The sequence below is a fragment of the Myotis davidii genome, unplaced genomic scaffold (genome assembly GCF_000327345.1).
Source record: "Myotis davidii unplaced genomic scaffold, ASM32734v1 scaffold428, whole genome shotgun sequence".
Lineage (NCBI taxonomy): Eukaryota > Metazoa > Chordata > Mammalia > Chiroptera > Vespertilionidae > Myotis > Myotis davidii.
This window is the reverse complement of record NW_006299834.1, coordinates 3,588,968-3,603,317: the sequence shown is the minus strand read 5'-3', so window position 1 is coordinate 3,603,317 and position 14,350 is coordinate 3,588,968. Positions and strand designations below refer to the sequence as shown.

Here is a 14,350-nt window from a genome sequence, read left to right as displayed (position 1 = left end):
GCAGACGCTGCCAGCAAGAGGAAGAGATGAGGGCCCCCGGGCCCAGAGCCCTCCCGTCTCACCTCGTTACCTCAGGAGCCAGGGGCAGACAGCAATACTGGCCACAGCCTGGACTCCGCGGGCCCCGACGCCATGGAGCGGGTCTGGGCGGGCTGAGGCCCAGACAAAGCCCAGACCGGCCTGGCCGTGGTCCTCCCTGCAGATACATGTATATATATATATGCACATATAGAGAGAGACAGACATATATCTATATTTATTTTTTTTACTGAGAGCATATGACTTCCGGAAAGTGCTAAGGTGCGGGCTGGGGCCCAGGCAGAGCTTTTTGCCTGATGCTTAGGACCCAGGCTGGACCCGCCCTGGGCAGATGGTCCTGCTGGGGCACCAGCGCCCCTACTTTTTGGTGTCTCCCCTGGGTTGGGAGTAGCTTGGAGAGGGCTCTCAGGCCCCCAAGGGCCCCACAGCCCGGGAGACAGGCTCAGAAAAAGCGATGTCGTTCAGGGTGCGGTTTTTTCCTTTAAAGAAGAAATGCTGCTAAGATCCCGCCCCCTCCCCCCGCCCCCATGTAGTGGGGTGTCTGTCTTGTTGTTCCCGACTGTCTAGTTGTGTCAACAGTCTTGTAGGCACCCAGAGTCCACAGACTCTTAGTCAACCAGTTAGATGTGTTTCTTTAGAACCATCAGGGGTGATAGTTGTATTTTCTTAGGGCTGGGGTGGGGGTGGCGAGCAGCTCCAAGGCTGGCAGGGGGCTCTGACCCAGGTGAGGCCCCTGCCCCCCCTGGGCACTTCCCGGGGTGGGGGTCTGCTAGGGCCTTGCCCCCGGGAGGCCGAGGGCAGGAGCGGAGGCAGCAGGAGACAGGACAGCTCCTGAGATGCTGGCAGGGTCAAGGCTGCCCTGGCCTGTGCTGGCCGTGGCTTTTCCCCTCCCGGTGGGAGCGGGCATGGGCACCTCCTGGGCCCTGGGATACCCCCCTTCACACCCTGTCACCTGGAGCCCGCCCCCGCCCTCCGCCCCCACACACGCCTGTCTCATTTTCCCACCTTCCCAAAGCTGCAGAGCGGGTTTCATACAGCAGTGCCGCTCACTCGGTTTGCAGACGGCACTTTCCTTTGAATAGTTGTGCACTTATTTCAGTATTCCTTAGGAAGGCGGCAGTAACTGAGCCCTTGGCTTCACAGACATACTGCTTAGGTCAGGGCTAAGCTCTTAAAAGCGAGTAGGCAGGTCAGTGTACAGAGGACTGGGGAGGCGGTGGCCGTCGGGGGTGGGACACGCTGCACTTAGCAATAACCAGGCCTTTTCCCTCGGAGATCTCAGATGGTTTGGCTGGGCCCTGCCTAGGGGGCCTGTCCCTGTTCCCAAACCCTGACCTCAAAGAACGTGCTTCAGGCCGGGCTGGCAGGTGGTGCTTGTGGGGGTCACTGCTTGACAGGCTCTGTGTGTCTCCCAGGCTGGCACAGGGGGAAGGAGATAATGAGTGACGTAAGCTTAGTGGCCTGCAAAGCCCTTCCCTTAGTAGCTGGTGTGTGTGTGGGGCGGGGAGGGGAGTAGGGGGGTCCGGGCAGGCCCACTTTACAGGTGAGGAGACTGAGGCCTGGGGAGGCAGAGCAGCCAACTCAGAATCCCTCAGGGCCCTGGCAGCCAAGAGGCTGGGCACCCCCGGGGGCAGAGCCCGGCTGAGGCCCCTGTTGGTGCCGTGGAGCTGGGCCAGCAAGGCAGTCAGACCTGGATTTGCCCCCTGTACCTCCGGAGCTCTCGCTCCTCACCCCAAAGTGCGGATGGCAGGCTTCGGTGAGGGTACAGGACGGCAGCCTCCAGGGTGAGGGGTTCGCCGGGCTCTCCCTCTTGGTCTTGTCCTGCCCCTGGGCGGCCCATCCCTGGAGGGGGAGCCCGGGCACAAGTCCGAAGCTGCTGCAGAGCACCTGGGGCCGCCTCCCTTGCTGTGCTGATGGGTTCGCTATGGCGCAGGCGAGGGACCTTTCTGGCTCTGTGCCCCCCCCCGCCCCCCCGCCACTGGGGGGCAGTCCCAGCAGTGGAAGTTAGAGGGAGCAGCACACACATTAGTCAGCATGTTCCTGGAGGGACCCGTGAGCCAGAGCCTGGAGGAGGGGCAGTGGGCTCCCGTCTGGGGTAAGTGGGTGACTTGGCTTGGGCTCAAGGGGACGGCATGGACACTGGTCAGCAGCTTCTTTCTGGGCACAGGCGTCACCCTGTTCGATAGGCACAGTGGCCTAGAGCAGTGTGCACACACCAGGGAAGTGATGAGAGCGCAGTCGTGTCCAAGGGTGGGACTAGCTGAGCCTAGAGGAGAGGAGCTTTGCCTGGGGAGTCATGGGAGACAGGTCTGGTTCCTGGAGGCCCAGTGCTGTTCCCAGGCCTGGGGCACAGAAGCTGTGATTGGCCAGGACAAGCTGCAATGGGGAGGGTTAGGTGATGGCCCCTTGGCCCTTCCTGATCCTACGGCCTGTCCGTCACAAAAGCACAAACTTGCCCTCATCCCCACAGGCCCGGCCCCGGGGCGAGTGGGGACACTGGCGTGGAGCTCCCCACGCTGTCTGTTTGCGGGGCTCTGCAGAGTGGGGGCTGGACCCACGACCAGCCAGGGGTATGGTCCACCCCAGCCAAAGCCTCCTCCATCGCCCGCCCCCTGCACCAGGCAGCACCCCGGAAGGCGCAGTACGCACAGTGCCAGTCTGTCTGCTGTCTTCCCTTCAGGTCCTTTCCCCGGAGCCTCGTTTCCAGGGTCCCCTTTGCTGCATTGTGTAAGGGCTTGGGGTCTTAGAAGCCGCTACACATACTCTCTTTGTCTTTGTGCAATAATCAGTGTTTCTGGTGGAGCTTGGTTGAGCTGGGGCCGGAGGAGGAGGCAGAAGCCACCTCCTCCGGGCAGCCCTCAGCCTGGCTCTGCTGCTGTGACTACTGCACTCCTAGTCGCTGTACAGTTTCTATGGTGTGAATGAACCTCCCTCCTAGTTGCTGATGGCGCTGGTCCCTGCTGGCCCAGATGGCCTGGGCACAGAGGAACCCTGTGGCAGCCGCCACCAGTGTTGTTCCGAATAAAACCCAGAAGCCTATTTCAGAATTCCTCTGTGTCTGTGCTGTTCTTTCCGCAGGTGGGTTTCCCAGAGGTGGGGTCCTCCCTCAAGCCCAGGCTGGGGCCTGGGGTGTCTGGGACCTAGAGAAGTGCCCATGGCAGGGACCTCTCATGGCCAGGGTTTGGGTCAGGGTCTGCTGGACTGGGGAGGAGGCAGGCTGGACCTGGGTGATGGGTTACACGGGAATCATAACCTCCTATCTTTGGCACTATTTCCTGAATTTGTATTATGGGTATTAATCAGAACTCTCTCGGCTGCAAATAACAAAACAAAAAAACAAAACAAAACAAAAAACCCAACTCAAAGGAGCTTAAGAATAAAAGGAAGGGCCAGAGAGAGAGAGAGAGGAAGGGAGGGAAGAAAGAAAAACAAGAAGGACATGACTTAGTAAAGAGCCCTGAGGTGGTCTGTCTTCAGGTACAGTTGGATCAAGGGCTCCAGCTGTCACTTAGGGCACAGTCTTTCCCCGCCTCTTGGCTCTCCTTCCATTATGCTTGCTTCCTTCCTCTCCTGTGGCCACCAGCAGCCCCGGCTTCAGGCCTGTCCACCAGCCCCCAAGTGAACGAGGGCTTCTCTCCTGACAGGCAAAGCCCATCGAATCAGCTGTGCTCTGATGGCCCGGCCTGAACTCGGGGGCCCGGGCCTTGCAATGGCAGCCCCTTCACTGTGTCTGGGCACCGGTTTCACTCTCTCTGTCCCAACCCTGTTTAAACACCTCCTTGGCCCCGAAGGCCTGAGCCTGGCCCCAGTGTCCTACAAACCAGGCCCACTCTAACCTCCCCTGCTCCTTTCCTCCCTTTCCCCCTTTCCCCTGGCTAATGTTTAATTGTCCCTTCAGGTCTCAGCTTAAATGTCACTTCCTCCGGGCAGCCTTCCCAGATTCCCATGTCTGTCTCCTGACTGAGTCCCAGAGCCCAAGGGCAGCCACCATGGTCCCTCCTCCCAGCCAGGGCCTAGTGCAGGGCTGGGCCTCAGCAAAAGTCAGCGATGGGTCTGTGTTTTGGAAGCCAAAGGGATTTTCAAGACCAATGAAGCCTCTCCCCCATTTATCTACATGAGGAAACTGAGGCCCAGAGAGGTGGCACTGTGCTCTCAGGGCACACAGGAAGGAGGTGCTGGGGTGACCGGTGCCCACACCGCCCCTCCAGGAGCGGGGAGTGAGCGCCCAGCTCTCCCGCTGCAGTCACTGCCCCTGGGTGCAACCTGCTTTGTTTGGCCTCCCTCGCCCATTAATAATGGGATTAAAAGCAAGTTGCTGCCAACGGGAGTGACTGGTTTTAAAAAGCACCCAGGAACATTAAAGGAAGTGAAAAACTTTAGCCACCAGCACTTTTTATTTAGACCCGAATTCATGAATTTTAACCAAATAAACACTGGCGTGTTCGGTATTAATATATGTACGATTATGCAGAACTACTTTTATGGCTGTGATGAAAATTAGATTCTGACTCAGGGGTGGCATTCCAGGAGAGAGGCGTCCTCCTGTTCCCAGCACCGTGAACGCGGGTTGCTGTTGCCATGGTAACTGGGCTATCGCGGGAATCTGTGGACCAGAGGCTGGTTGGTCCTGTGGGGAGGGGCTGGGCTCAGCTCTGTCCCTGAACCTCACAGGAGATGGGCAAGTCACTAGTGGGAGCAGGTGGGGTAGGCAGAACCAGCAAGTGCTCAGCGCCCCCACATCCTCTCGCGTTCCCCAGGGAGGCATCCCTTTCATTTTTCAATTAACATTTTTTGAGCACCTACTATGTGCTAGGCCTATGCTAGGTGCTAAGGATACAGCAGCAACAGGTCCCTGAGCTCATGAACCTGTATCTCAGAGCAGGAGACAGGTAAGAAACAGCAAACAGACACATCAGAGCCTGGGAGTCCCCGGAAGGCAATGGAGCAGGTTGATGTGGGGAGTGACTCAGGGGAGGAGCGGGGAGGTCCTTTCACAGGGTGCTCAGGGAAGACCTCATGGGGGAGGGGTCATTTGAGCGGGGACCTAAAGGACAAGAGGGGGACAGCCATGCAAAGACCTTGTGACTCCTCAGAGTAGAGTTGCCAGATAAAATAGGACACGCAGTCAAACGTGCATTTCAGATAAACCACAAGCACATTTCTCAGGGTAAGTATGTCACATGCAATGTTTGGGACCTGCACTAAAAAGTTACCCATGGTTCGTCTGAAATTCACATTTTTATTTGCTGCATCTGGCAAGCCTATGAGGGGAGGTGGCGTGCCCAGGCCATCAGCAGGACAAGCGGGCACACGCCTGCCCGTTCACCTGGCCACCCCAACTCCTCTCACTCACTTGTTCTGTTGGACATGGAGATGCCCTCATGACAAGGAACTGAACATGTCTCCTGCCCCGGGGGAGGAGGCCCTCAGTGCCACAACCCAGGGCAACTGATGCCGCCAACACTAGCAGGTCTCCCTCGGACAAGCCTGGAGACGAGATGTGGCCCCAGCCAACACGTCAATGGCAGAGTTGGGACCCCTCAAGCCAGAGGATTCAGTTAAGCCATGACTGGTTCCCAACCCACAGAAACCGTGAAATCGTAAGAGTTGTTTTAAGTTGCCTAATTTTGGAGTGATTTGTTACGCAGCCATAGGTAACTGATACAAGTACAAACTGTACCGTGTTATGAAATCACGTCCTGTCGTAGGTACAATGCTACAACAGGCAAGATTAGTGAGAAGAGTGCATGATGGAAAACAATCAGAAGGGTGCTTGCCTCCTGGGAGCAGGGGCAGGACTGGGTGAAAGAGGCCCGAAGGAATGTTCCGGAAGGAAGGCGACATCCTTTATTCTGATAGGGGCTTGTGTTACACAGGCATAAGCATTTGTCAAAATTCAACAGCAGACTTTCAAGATTTGTGCATTTCATTATAGGTAAATTTTATATGCAAAACAGTAAACACTAAATTGTTTAGGGGGAAATTGGACTGATGTCAAAAAATAAGATGGATTGATGGGTGGATATTGATAAAGCAAGTGCTATGAAATGTAAATGGTAGAAGTCTGCCATTACAGTATGTGGGTAGTCACTACGAATTCAACTTCGCTGTGTTTGAAATTTTCATAATGAAATGTTGGAAGAATTACTTACGTTGCAAACACTCACAGAGTGCTTAATGGGAGGAGATTAGAATAATGGCACTGTGGTCTGATAATAATTGCAATCAAGGTTTATTACGGGCTAAGCATCTGATGAGGCTCTCGCACACGTGTTACCTCATTTCATCCTTACGGCCAGCACACCAGGGAGCGATGCTGGTTCCTAATTTCCAGGTGGGAAACTGAGGCATATGTGAGTCGATCCATCCATGTCATGCATCAAGAAAGCTGCAAAGCTGGGATTCCCCCGGGTATGAGTGCTCAGAAGGGGTGAGCTGTGTCGGCCTAGGGGTGTCGTTCCCCTCTGTGCCTCAGTTTCCCAATCTCTGAAGCAGAGATGCAACTGGCCACGTGGGTGAAATCAGGGACAGTGTCTGCCCTTCTCCATGGCTGTGTCTGTGCAGGCTCCGCTATTGTAGCTGAAAGAGACTGTGGAGCCTTAGGTGGCCCGGCTCCACCCCCACCCCCAGCAGGTGCAGTAGGTGGGGTGACCCCACAGCACGGAGGCACTGTCGCTGTGGGCCTGTCCTTTCTTAGAGTCTGGCCTCCTCTCTTCCAGGTCTGCTGCTCCGACGCCCAGCCGGGGGGTTCTGGGACCTCACTCCCACGTGGCCGGGTCCCCCATCGGCAGTGACTGGCATAGAGGGACTGCACATCACAGCCCCAGGCCCCCAGGGCCTCACCCAGTCCTTCTCTTCACCAGGAAAAAGGCCACTCATTTAGGCCTCGAGCCCTGCTCCTGGCAGTGTCGATGGGACACAGGCCAGGCTTCCCCGAGTGAGAGCACCGGCACCTGGAATCATGCCTTCGAAGCCCAGTTTCCAGCCCGTGAGGAGCAGGAAGAGAGGGCGGTGGAGAGCATGGTCCAGGAGCCCGTGCTGCCCCCACCAGACACCCCTCCCACCACTTGGTCACCTTCTCTGATCACCGCCCTAGACAATTTTTTTTTAATCCTCACCCGAGGATATATTTTCCCATTGATTTTTAGAGAGAGTGGAAGGGAGGGAGGGAGGGAGGGAGAGAGACACATTGATTAGTTGCCTCTCTCACAAGCTCAGACTGGGACCCAGGAAGGAGCCTGCAGCCCAGGTGTGCTCTTTGACAGGGAATCGAACCCTAACCCTTTGACACATGGGCTGCTGCTCTAACCACCACGCCACGCCCGCAGCACACAGTGAGCCTTGCAGTGGCCTGGGCTGCTCTCCCTCCACCCTCGCACCAGCCGGTGATGTGGACGCTGTCATTCCCACTCCGTGGACCAGGGGCTGGGGCTCGGGCTCCGAGAGGCGACGTGACTCCAGCCCTGACCAGCGACTACAAGATCTGTCCTCCTGCTGGCTGGCTCCTCCCGTCCAAGGAGAACATGGTGACATAAGCTACCCGGCCTGGAAGTCTGTGGGCTTCTGAGGGAGTGGGCAAACCTGCATCACAGCCTTCCCAACGCTCTTTACCCCTAAAAACCCAGAGGCTCCGCTCTAAAACGGGGTGACCAGGGGAGGGAGGTGCAAAGGAGGAGTCAGTGCAGTGATCAAAATAGGCCCCCCTCATGGTCAGGGGCTGGTCCAGGCCACAGGAAACGGGGAGTGTGGCAGCACGCCGTGGGCTGACATGATGCTCTGTGCCCTGCGCCAGCTCTGGGCCACGTGCTGGGCCCCTCTGGCTGCTGCCCCCGAGTCCCACCTGCTCGGCTGGGGCAAGGCCACCCTGGTTCCCCATCTCCCGTGCGGCCCTGAACCTCAGCCTCAACGGGCCATGGCCCCAGCCGCGAACCCCACCGTAGCCGTCACCTTCTTGCCCGGGGTCACCTGTGTCTGCACCTGTGCCCTCGATCCCCAGGAACTCTGCTGGGGTCCAACCCCAGCAGGTCCAGGGGTCCCCAAAGGTGTGGACGGAGTCGGTGAAGAAGGAATGACAGGGAGACAGCGTTCAGTTGATCAGCAGCCTAGCCAGGATCTCTAGCCAGGATCTCCAGCCAAGTTCTGGTCTGGATCTCCAGCGGAGTTCTGTCTAGGATCTCCAGCCAGGTTCTGTAGCCATGTTCCCTCGCTAGGTTCTCCAGCCAGGTTCTGTCCAAGTTCTCCAGCCAGGTTCAGTCACCAGGTTCTTGCCATGCTCTATCCAGGTTCTCCCGCCATGTTCTGTCTAGGTTCTGTCTCTAGGTTCTGTTTCCTGTTGTCTTGTTACATCTGTATTTATACCAGTTGATTCCAATCCTATCAATCCCTATTCCAAAGGTTAGGGCGTTTCTTATCTCCATTCCAGGGAGTAAAGATTATGTAGCTTAAGTGCGATTGTTCATAGTTAAAGTGATTAACTACCCGCCTGGCACTTAGTTAAGGGGTTTTATTCCCTCCCTAACTTCAGGGGAAAATCCCTACCAGGGGAAACAACCTTTCTCGGAGAGGTGACCTCGGTTAAAACACATAGCGCCAAGAAGGTGAGCAAACATATTAAGAACAGTATGCCATATACGCCAGGTCTCTTGAAACATATGCTGTGCAGATATTTCTTCCCTGCAGTGACTGTGTCAAGCAGCAAGGATGGACTGGCTCCCAGCAGAGCTCTTTGAGAGCAGGGCCACATCTGAGTGGTCTGGGGACTCGGTGGCCGGCCCGGGATGCTGACCAGGCGGGGAAGGGGAGGAGGATCTTTCTTGGACCATCATCCCATTTGCCACACCAGCGAGCCCCTCGGCTCTGGGACCGTGGTCCCGCCTCCTGAGAGCCAGGAGCCCTGCGGAGATCCTGTGTGTAACACCAAACGGCGCCACAACTGTATGCGGGACTGATTCCGGCAGCGTGGGGGCCCGTGTACTCTCAAACAGCGCCGGCTGCCACGCAGGGAACCCCCACACCCCAGTGGCCTTCGTCCTCCTCGTGGAAAGTCTGAAACTAGAGGTCGTTCTCCTCCCAGCAGCGATGAGGGATCCGGGCGCATCCATCCAGTGGCTCCTCCATCTTCATCCTGTGGATCGTGGGGGAGGTTTCAATGGCCTGACCTTAAACGGGTCCCACTGGACAGAACGCAGTCACGTGAGCAATCTTAGCTGTGTGTTGGGGGGGAGTGGGGCTGGGGGTGTGATCTAGCTGTGAACCCCAAAGGCAGGAGAAATGTTTGGGGACCAGCAAGAGCTATTCTGCTGCAGTCAGATCTCCTGGGGGCAGCGGGGGTAACGGAGGAGACACTCCCACCAAACACTTAAACATGTAGGATCAGTTACCACAAACGTCTTCATCCCACGACCAGCTAAGTTGGCAGGGAACCACGGGAAATTCCCAAGAAACAGGAGACACCAGACCAGGAAGCACATGCTGACCGCGGCTGCCCCAAGGCAGCTGCCCATCACGGGAGCCTGGAACCTGGGGTTCTAACACGATGCAGGAACGAAGACATCATTTTACCTTGAGCTCATACAAGACTGGGCGTAGGAAGTGAGACCTCCATGGGAGCTGGGACCTTCAAAGTGGTATTGAGTGTAAGGGTGGCTTATAAACGCCAATGCTCCAGCGGAGAGCGAGGCACCCTGTGCCCCGGCCGTGGCAGTGCCGGGGTGGGAGCCCCCTTCACGGGAACGTTTGCTTACGCTGCCCTCCGCTCGTGCTGAGGCCCACACTTGTAAGCCGAGGTCCAGATGCGGGGTCCAGAAAACCCCAAGCCAAGAAATTAACCTGAAGTGACGTCAGGCTGGCGCACTGGGGCACGTGGCCCGAGCCCGCCCGGGTCAGGGTCCCTCCGAAGACCAGCAGGCCCACAGGCTCCAACGGCACAGCACAGGAGGAAGCAGCCATGCGAGTCAGCCGGCCGACTGCCCCCCAAAACCCGCCCCAATGATTTCAGCTGTTTGCATGGGCGGCACTAGAGTAAACACTAGGTAAAGATGTTTCTAAAGAGAGAAGGACCGAGAACATGGATGAGGAAACAAAGACGATACCAGCGAGAGATGGAACAGAAGCAAGCAGGGCCTCTGGAAGTGGAAGCTGTGATAGCTGAAACGTGAAAGTCACTGGCTGGGTCGACCGCAGACACACACAGTCCAGGAGGGAATCACGGAACCAGAAGATGCGGCGGAAGCGATTAGCAGGATGCACAATGCAGGGCCGGGGAAGAAGATATGAAACGGGGGTGAAACGACGAGAAGGTGGGTGTGCGGAGAAAAACGCACATCTATTTGGAGTTCCAGCGGGAGAATAGAGAACGGGCCGGAGTCATTATTCAAGGAGGCGATGGCTGATGCTTTTCCAGAATTTATAAAGGTCATGAATTTCAGATCAGGGCGCACAATTGAATCTTAGCAAGAGATTTAAAAAACCACCCCCACGCGGACCCAGCTCAGTGCCCCAGAAAAGAAGATTTCACAAGAAGCCGGAGGAAGAGACAGACGGACCCTCCCGGGAATGGCAAGTCGCTGGAAGGCAAACTCCGTTCAGCATAACCGAGGCCAGGAGCCGGGATGCAATATCATCAAATAGTAACAGATACATGACCTGTCCGCCTGGAATCGATACCGAGTAAAAGCATTTCTCAAGAACAAGATGGAGACATCTCAGACAAAGCCAGGACCATGCCGGTGTCAGCGCCCCTCACGGAGCCACTCCTACTAGTAAAGGGAGGTGATTCCGGAAGAAAGGAGGCCCAGAGGCAAGAGCAGGAGGGCCAAGATGGGCCCGGGGTGCGGGGAAGCCTGGATGTACGCTGGCGTTACAGAGCAATTCTAATACCGTCTCGTTGGGGGCTGAAACGATAACAGGTTCAGCAAGGTTCTGGTATTTTCCATGATGCCTATTTTGATGCTTTTGGGAAAAACACGGAATATGAAATTCTTTGAAAAACTGTTTTCCGCTTTGCCTGTGCCCAAGTGCGCACTGTCCACCTGTAGGATGGCTGAACGCCTGGACGGGGGCCTGGAGAGCCCAGACTCAGCCAAAGGAGAGAATTCCCAGCATGTTGGTTCCTTGGGGTGGACTTCCCAGGCTCCGGCCCGCCCCGTGGTTCTCCACCAGGGAACCTGGAGGGCTCGTTAGTCCCAGGCGGTGAGCCCCACCCCCAGTCCGCACAGCCAGAGTCTGCATTCCCAAGTCCCCAGGCACTGCTGGCCCCAGAGCACCACCGAGAACCATCGCATTCACCTAATGATCCCATGACACTCTTCAGTCCGTGGCAGGGCTGGCAGCTCCTCCAGGAAGCCTTCCAGCATGCACACCTCATCACGCAGGGACTGTGTTTTCATCATTGTCTCCGCCTTTTCACCGCTACCTGCTCAGAGTGGAGCAGATGCTAAATCAATGTTAGTTGAATGGCTGACTTTCTAAGCCTTCAAGTGTATATATTGTGGCGCGTTCCAGAAATCACGCGTGCGTGCGTGCGCACACACACACACGCGCACACACACACGCACACACACACACTTTCTCTTCACCAGAGCCAGCATTATCTCCTCCACCTCTTAGCAGGCCTTCTTGGGTGCCCCTGTGCATCAGGCCTGGTGCTGGACGGGGCCCATCCTACTGCCCTTTGCTTGGGACAAGCAGGGCTCCCCAGGGGCTACAGCCTGGGAACTTTTTCTAAAAAATGAGGTCACAGGTCCCACGGTGCTTCTTCTAGCTGCCCTTCCTCTTCCAACCCCCCATCTCAAAGGCCATGTTAAGGATTGCCTTAGGGTCCCCAAAAATCCTCCTCGCTCCTCCTCTCCCCTGAAGCTGTCCGTCTCCTGGAGGCAGGATTAAGTGGGGCCATGGACAATTGAGCCCAACAAGCTTAAGACGCTCCGTTCCAGGAGAAGGCCCTGCTGACAGGAGAGGCAGCTGCCAGGCTCTTGCGGAGCCTTGTGACCCCTCCCACCTGCAAGGGGGAGGGAGGGCCATGCCGCAGGCCTGTGCGGCCCCTGACAGGTGCCCAGAGCACCCAGGCCGGAGGGGGCGGTGGGGCGCCCGGGAATCCTGGGTGGCTGGTTTGTGAGGACGGATTAAGAAGACTGATGGCCTGTCCCTGAGCCAGGAAATGTCTCCTTGCAAACCTCTGAGGCCGGGCGTGGAGGAGGCGAAGCTTTATCCAGAGCAGTTCAGGGGAGTAACGAGGAGCAATGGGTTGAAACTGAGCCGAGTGTCAGGAGAGACGTCCTGGCTGGGAAATCTGTGTGATGGTTGGACGCCGGCTCTGGCGGGAAGAGGGGGGCCTGCTGCCTGGAATCACGGGCTCTGGCTGCACCAGGTGTGGGAGGTGCACCTGGGAGAGCCCGGACCTGTGAGGATAACCTGCATCAGCCGGAGACCATTTCTCTGAAGCCACGATTGCCATGGCCCTCCTCTCCTGGGCCCCCCAACCCCTGGGCGGCCAGACCGCCTGCATCCTCCCTGAACCTCTGTGGGCTGCCCGAGGCCAGGAGCACCCAGGAAGGGTGGGGTCCCAAAGAGGGAGAGCGGCAGGGCTCGGGCCTCTGCTGTCCTCGGGGACAGGCATTTGTTCTTGGTGTCTGTCCTTTTCCTGGGCGGGAGGGGTCCAGGCACCAGCACCCACTGTGGGGGGCCCAGGTCACACAGCGGGTGCACAGCAGCGCGGGGATTCGAACACCAAGCGGGTTAATCCCAGAGCCCAGCTTTCTGTTGCGGGTCCCTGGGAGGAAAGCTCAGGAAGGCTGACCTCTCCACCGCGGTGCTCTCGAGAGCATCTCCAGGGCCGCGGGGGCTGCTGCACCCCAACGCACACACCCCGATCCTGAGCGGGCAGGTTGAGCGTCCCTCCACTCATGACCGGGCCTCACGGCAACGCGGGTCCCCAGGGGGCATGCAGGGCCGAGCGCTGAGTAATTGGACGGTGCCGGCCCGGTGGCTGCCTGGCTGCAAGAAGCAGCATGACTCACGCTTTGACTCAGGGCCCAGGCCAGGGGGGCACAGGCTGTGGGTGCCAGGGGGCCCCTCCACCCTGCCCAGCGCCTGCAGGGCTTCCCTGGAGCCTGGAGAGGCAGAAACTGGTTCTCTCCACTTTGCAAACGAGAGGCGGGAGCAGGGGAGGCGCAGCATGCTGCCCACCTGAGGTCCCCGGCTGCCAAGTGCAGATACGGTTCAAACCCCGATTTCCGCCTCGCCTGCTGGGGGGCGAACGTCTGGCTCCGCTGTTATTGCTTCATCGCTCCCAGCCCCTCCCAGAGGAGGAGGCAGGCCTGGCACCGCAGGGCCCAGGCAGCTACATGTCCAGCCTGACCCACGCTATGTGGACCAACCTGGGCTGAGTGCCCGGGACCTGCTGAGGCCACAGGACTATAAAGCAGGGACGTCCTCCTCATGCAAGCCCGACGTGTCCCAACAAGATTCTCCTGGCCTGAGAGACGGGCTAGGACCCACGCCTGTGACGAAGAGGATGGAGTCTGCCCCGATTACATTGTCTGGAGCTTGGAAACTGCACTGAAACTTCCGTCTGACTTTCACAGAGGTCCCCAGTTATGCAGGCTCCAGCCCAAAGAGTTGGGTGGGGTGGCCTTCAGAGCCTCCATCAACACCTCCCCTCCCCCCACCAAAGACCAGGCCTCTGGCCCTACAGCCTCTGGGAGGGAGAGGAGGTACTGGGTGGACAGCTGCCTGGGCCTCCAGGATGAGGCCAGTGTGGGGCCATGAGCTCTCTCTGGACCTCAGCGTCCCCCCTGCTGGACGGCTTCCTGCCTTCAGTAACCCTGTGTTCTGAGGGAGCCAGCGGCGGCTGGCTGGCTCTCACTCAGCGCCCCTTCTCTTCCTGCCCTTCCTCACCGGCCCGGCAGCCTGGGGCTCCCTGGCCCACAGGCCCCTGATGGGCTGGGGATGCCAGCTCTGCCTGCTGGGCGAGGCGTCCGGGGCTCAGACTTGCCCCGATTTTAATCAGAGACTCCGTGTGGGTCCTGTGGCGTTGGAGCCTGTTAAACAAGGAGTCATTTCTCAGCTCAGATGCCCCCTTTTCCTGGAGAAACATCTTGAAGCGTCTCACAAACAAGGTACAGAAGCAGCCCAGGTAGCTCCACCTGCAGCTTCGCTGGACACCAGCTGCATGAAATGGTGAGGGCCCTTCGCCTCCTGTCTCCCGGATGGGAGATTGGGTTCTCCGCTGCGACTGTAACATGTTAATAGAATCGCTGTTGCCTGGAGCTGCCAAGCGGCCCCCGCACCCTCCCACCCACCCTACGCCCCC

General features: G+C 57.9%; 1 protein-coding gene across 1 annotated transcript in view; it reads left to right on the top strand.

Annotated features, from left to right (window-relative positions):
- Positions 1-156, top strand: part of CACNA1I (calcium voltage-gated channel subunit alpha1 I) — a 108,137-nt gene extending 107,981 nt beyond the window's left edge. Inside the window, exon 34 of the mRNA XM_015571918.1 lies at positions 76-156. Coding sequence (XP_015427404.1) covers positions 76-156 — 81 coding nt within the window. The remainder of the gene's footprint in view (positions 1-75) is intronic.
- The last annotated feature ends 14,194 nt before the right edge of the window (positions 157-14,350 follow it).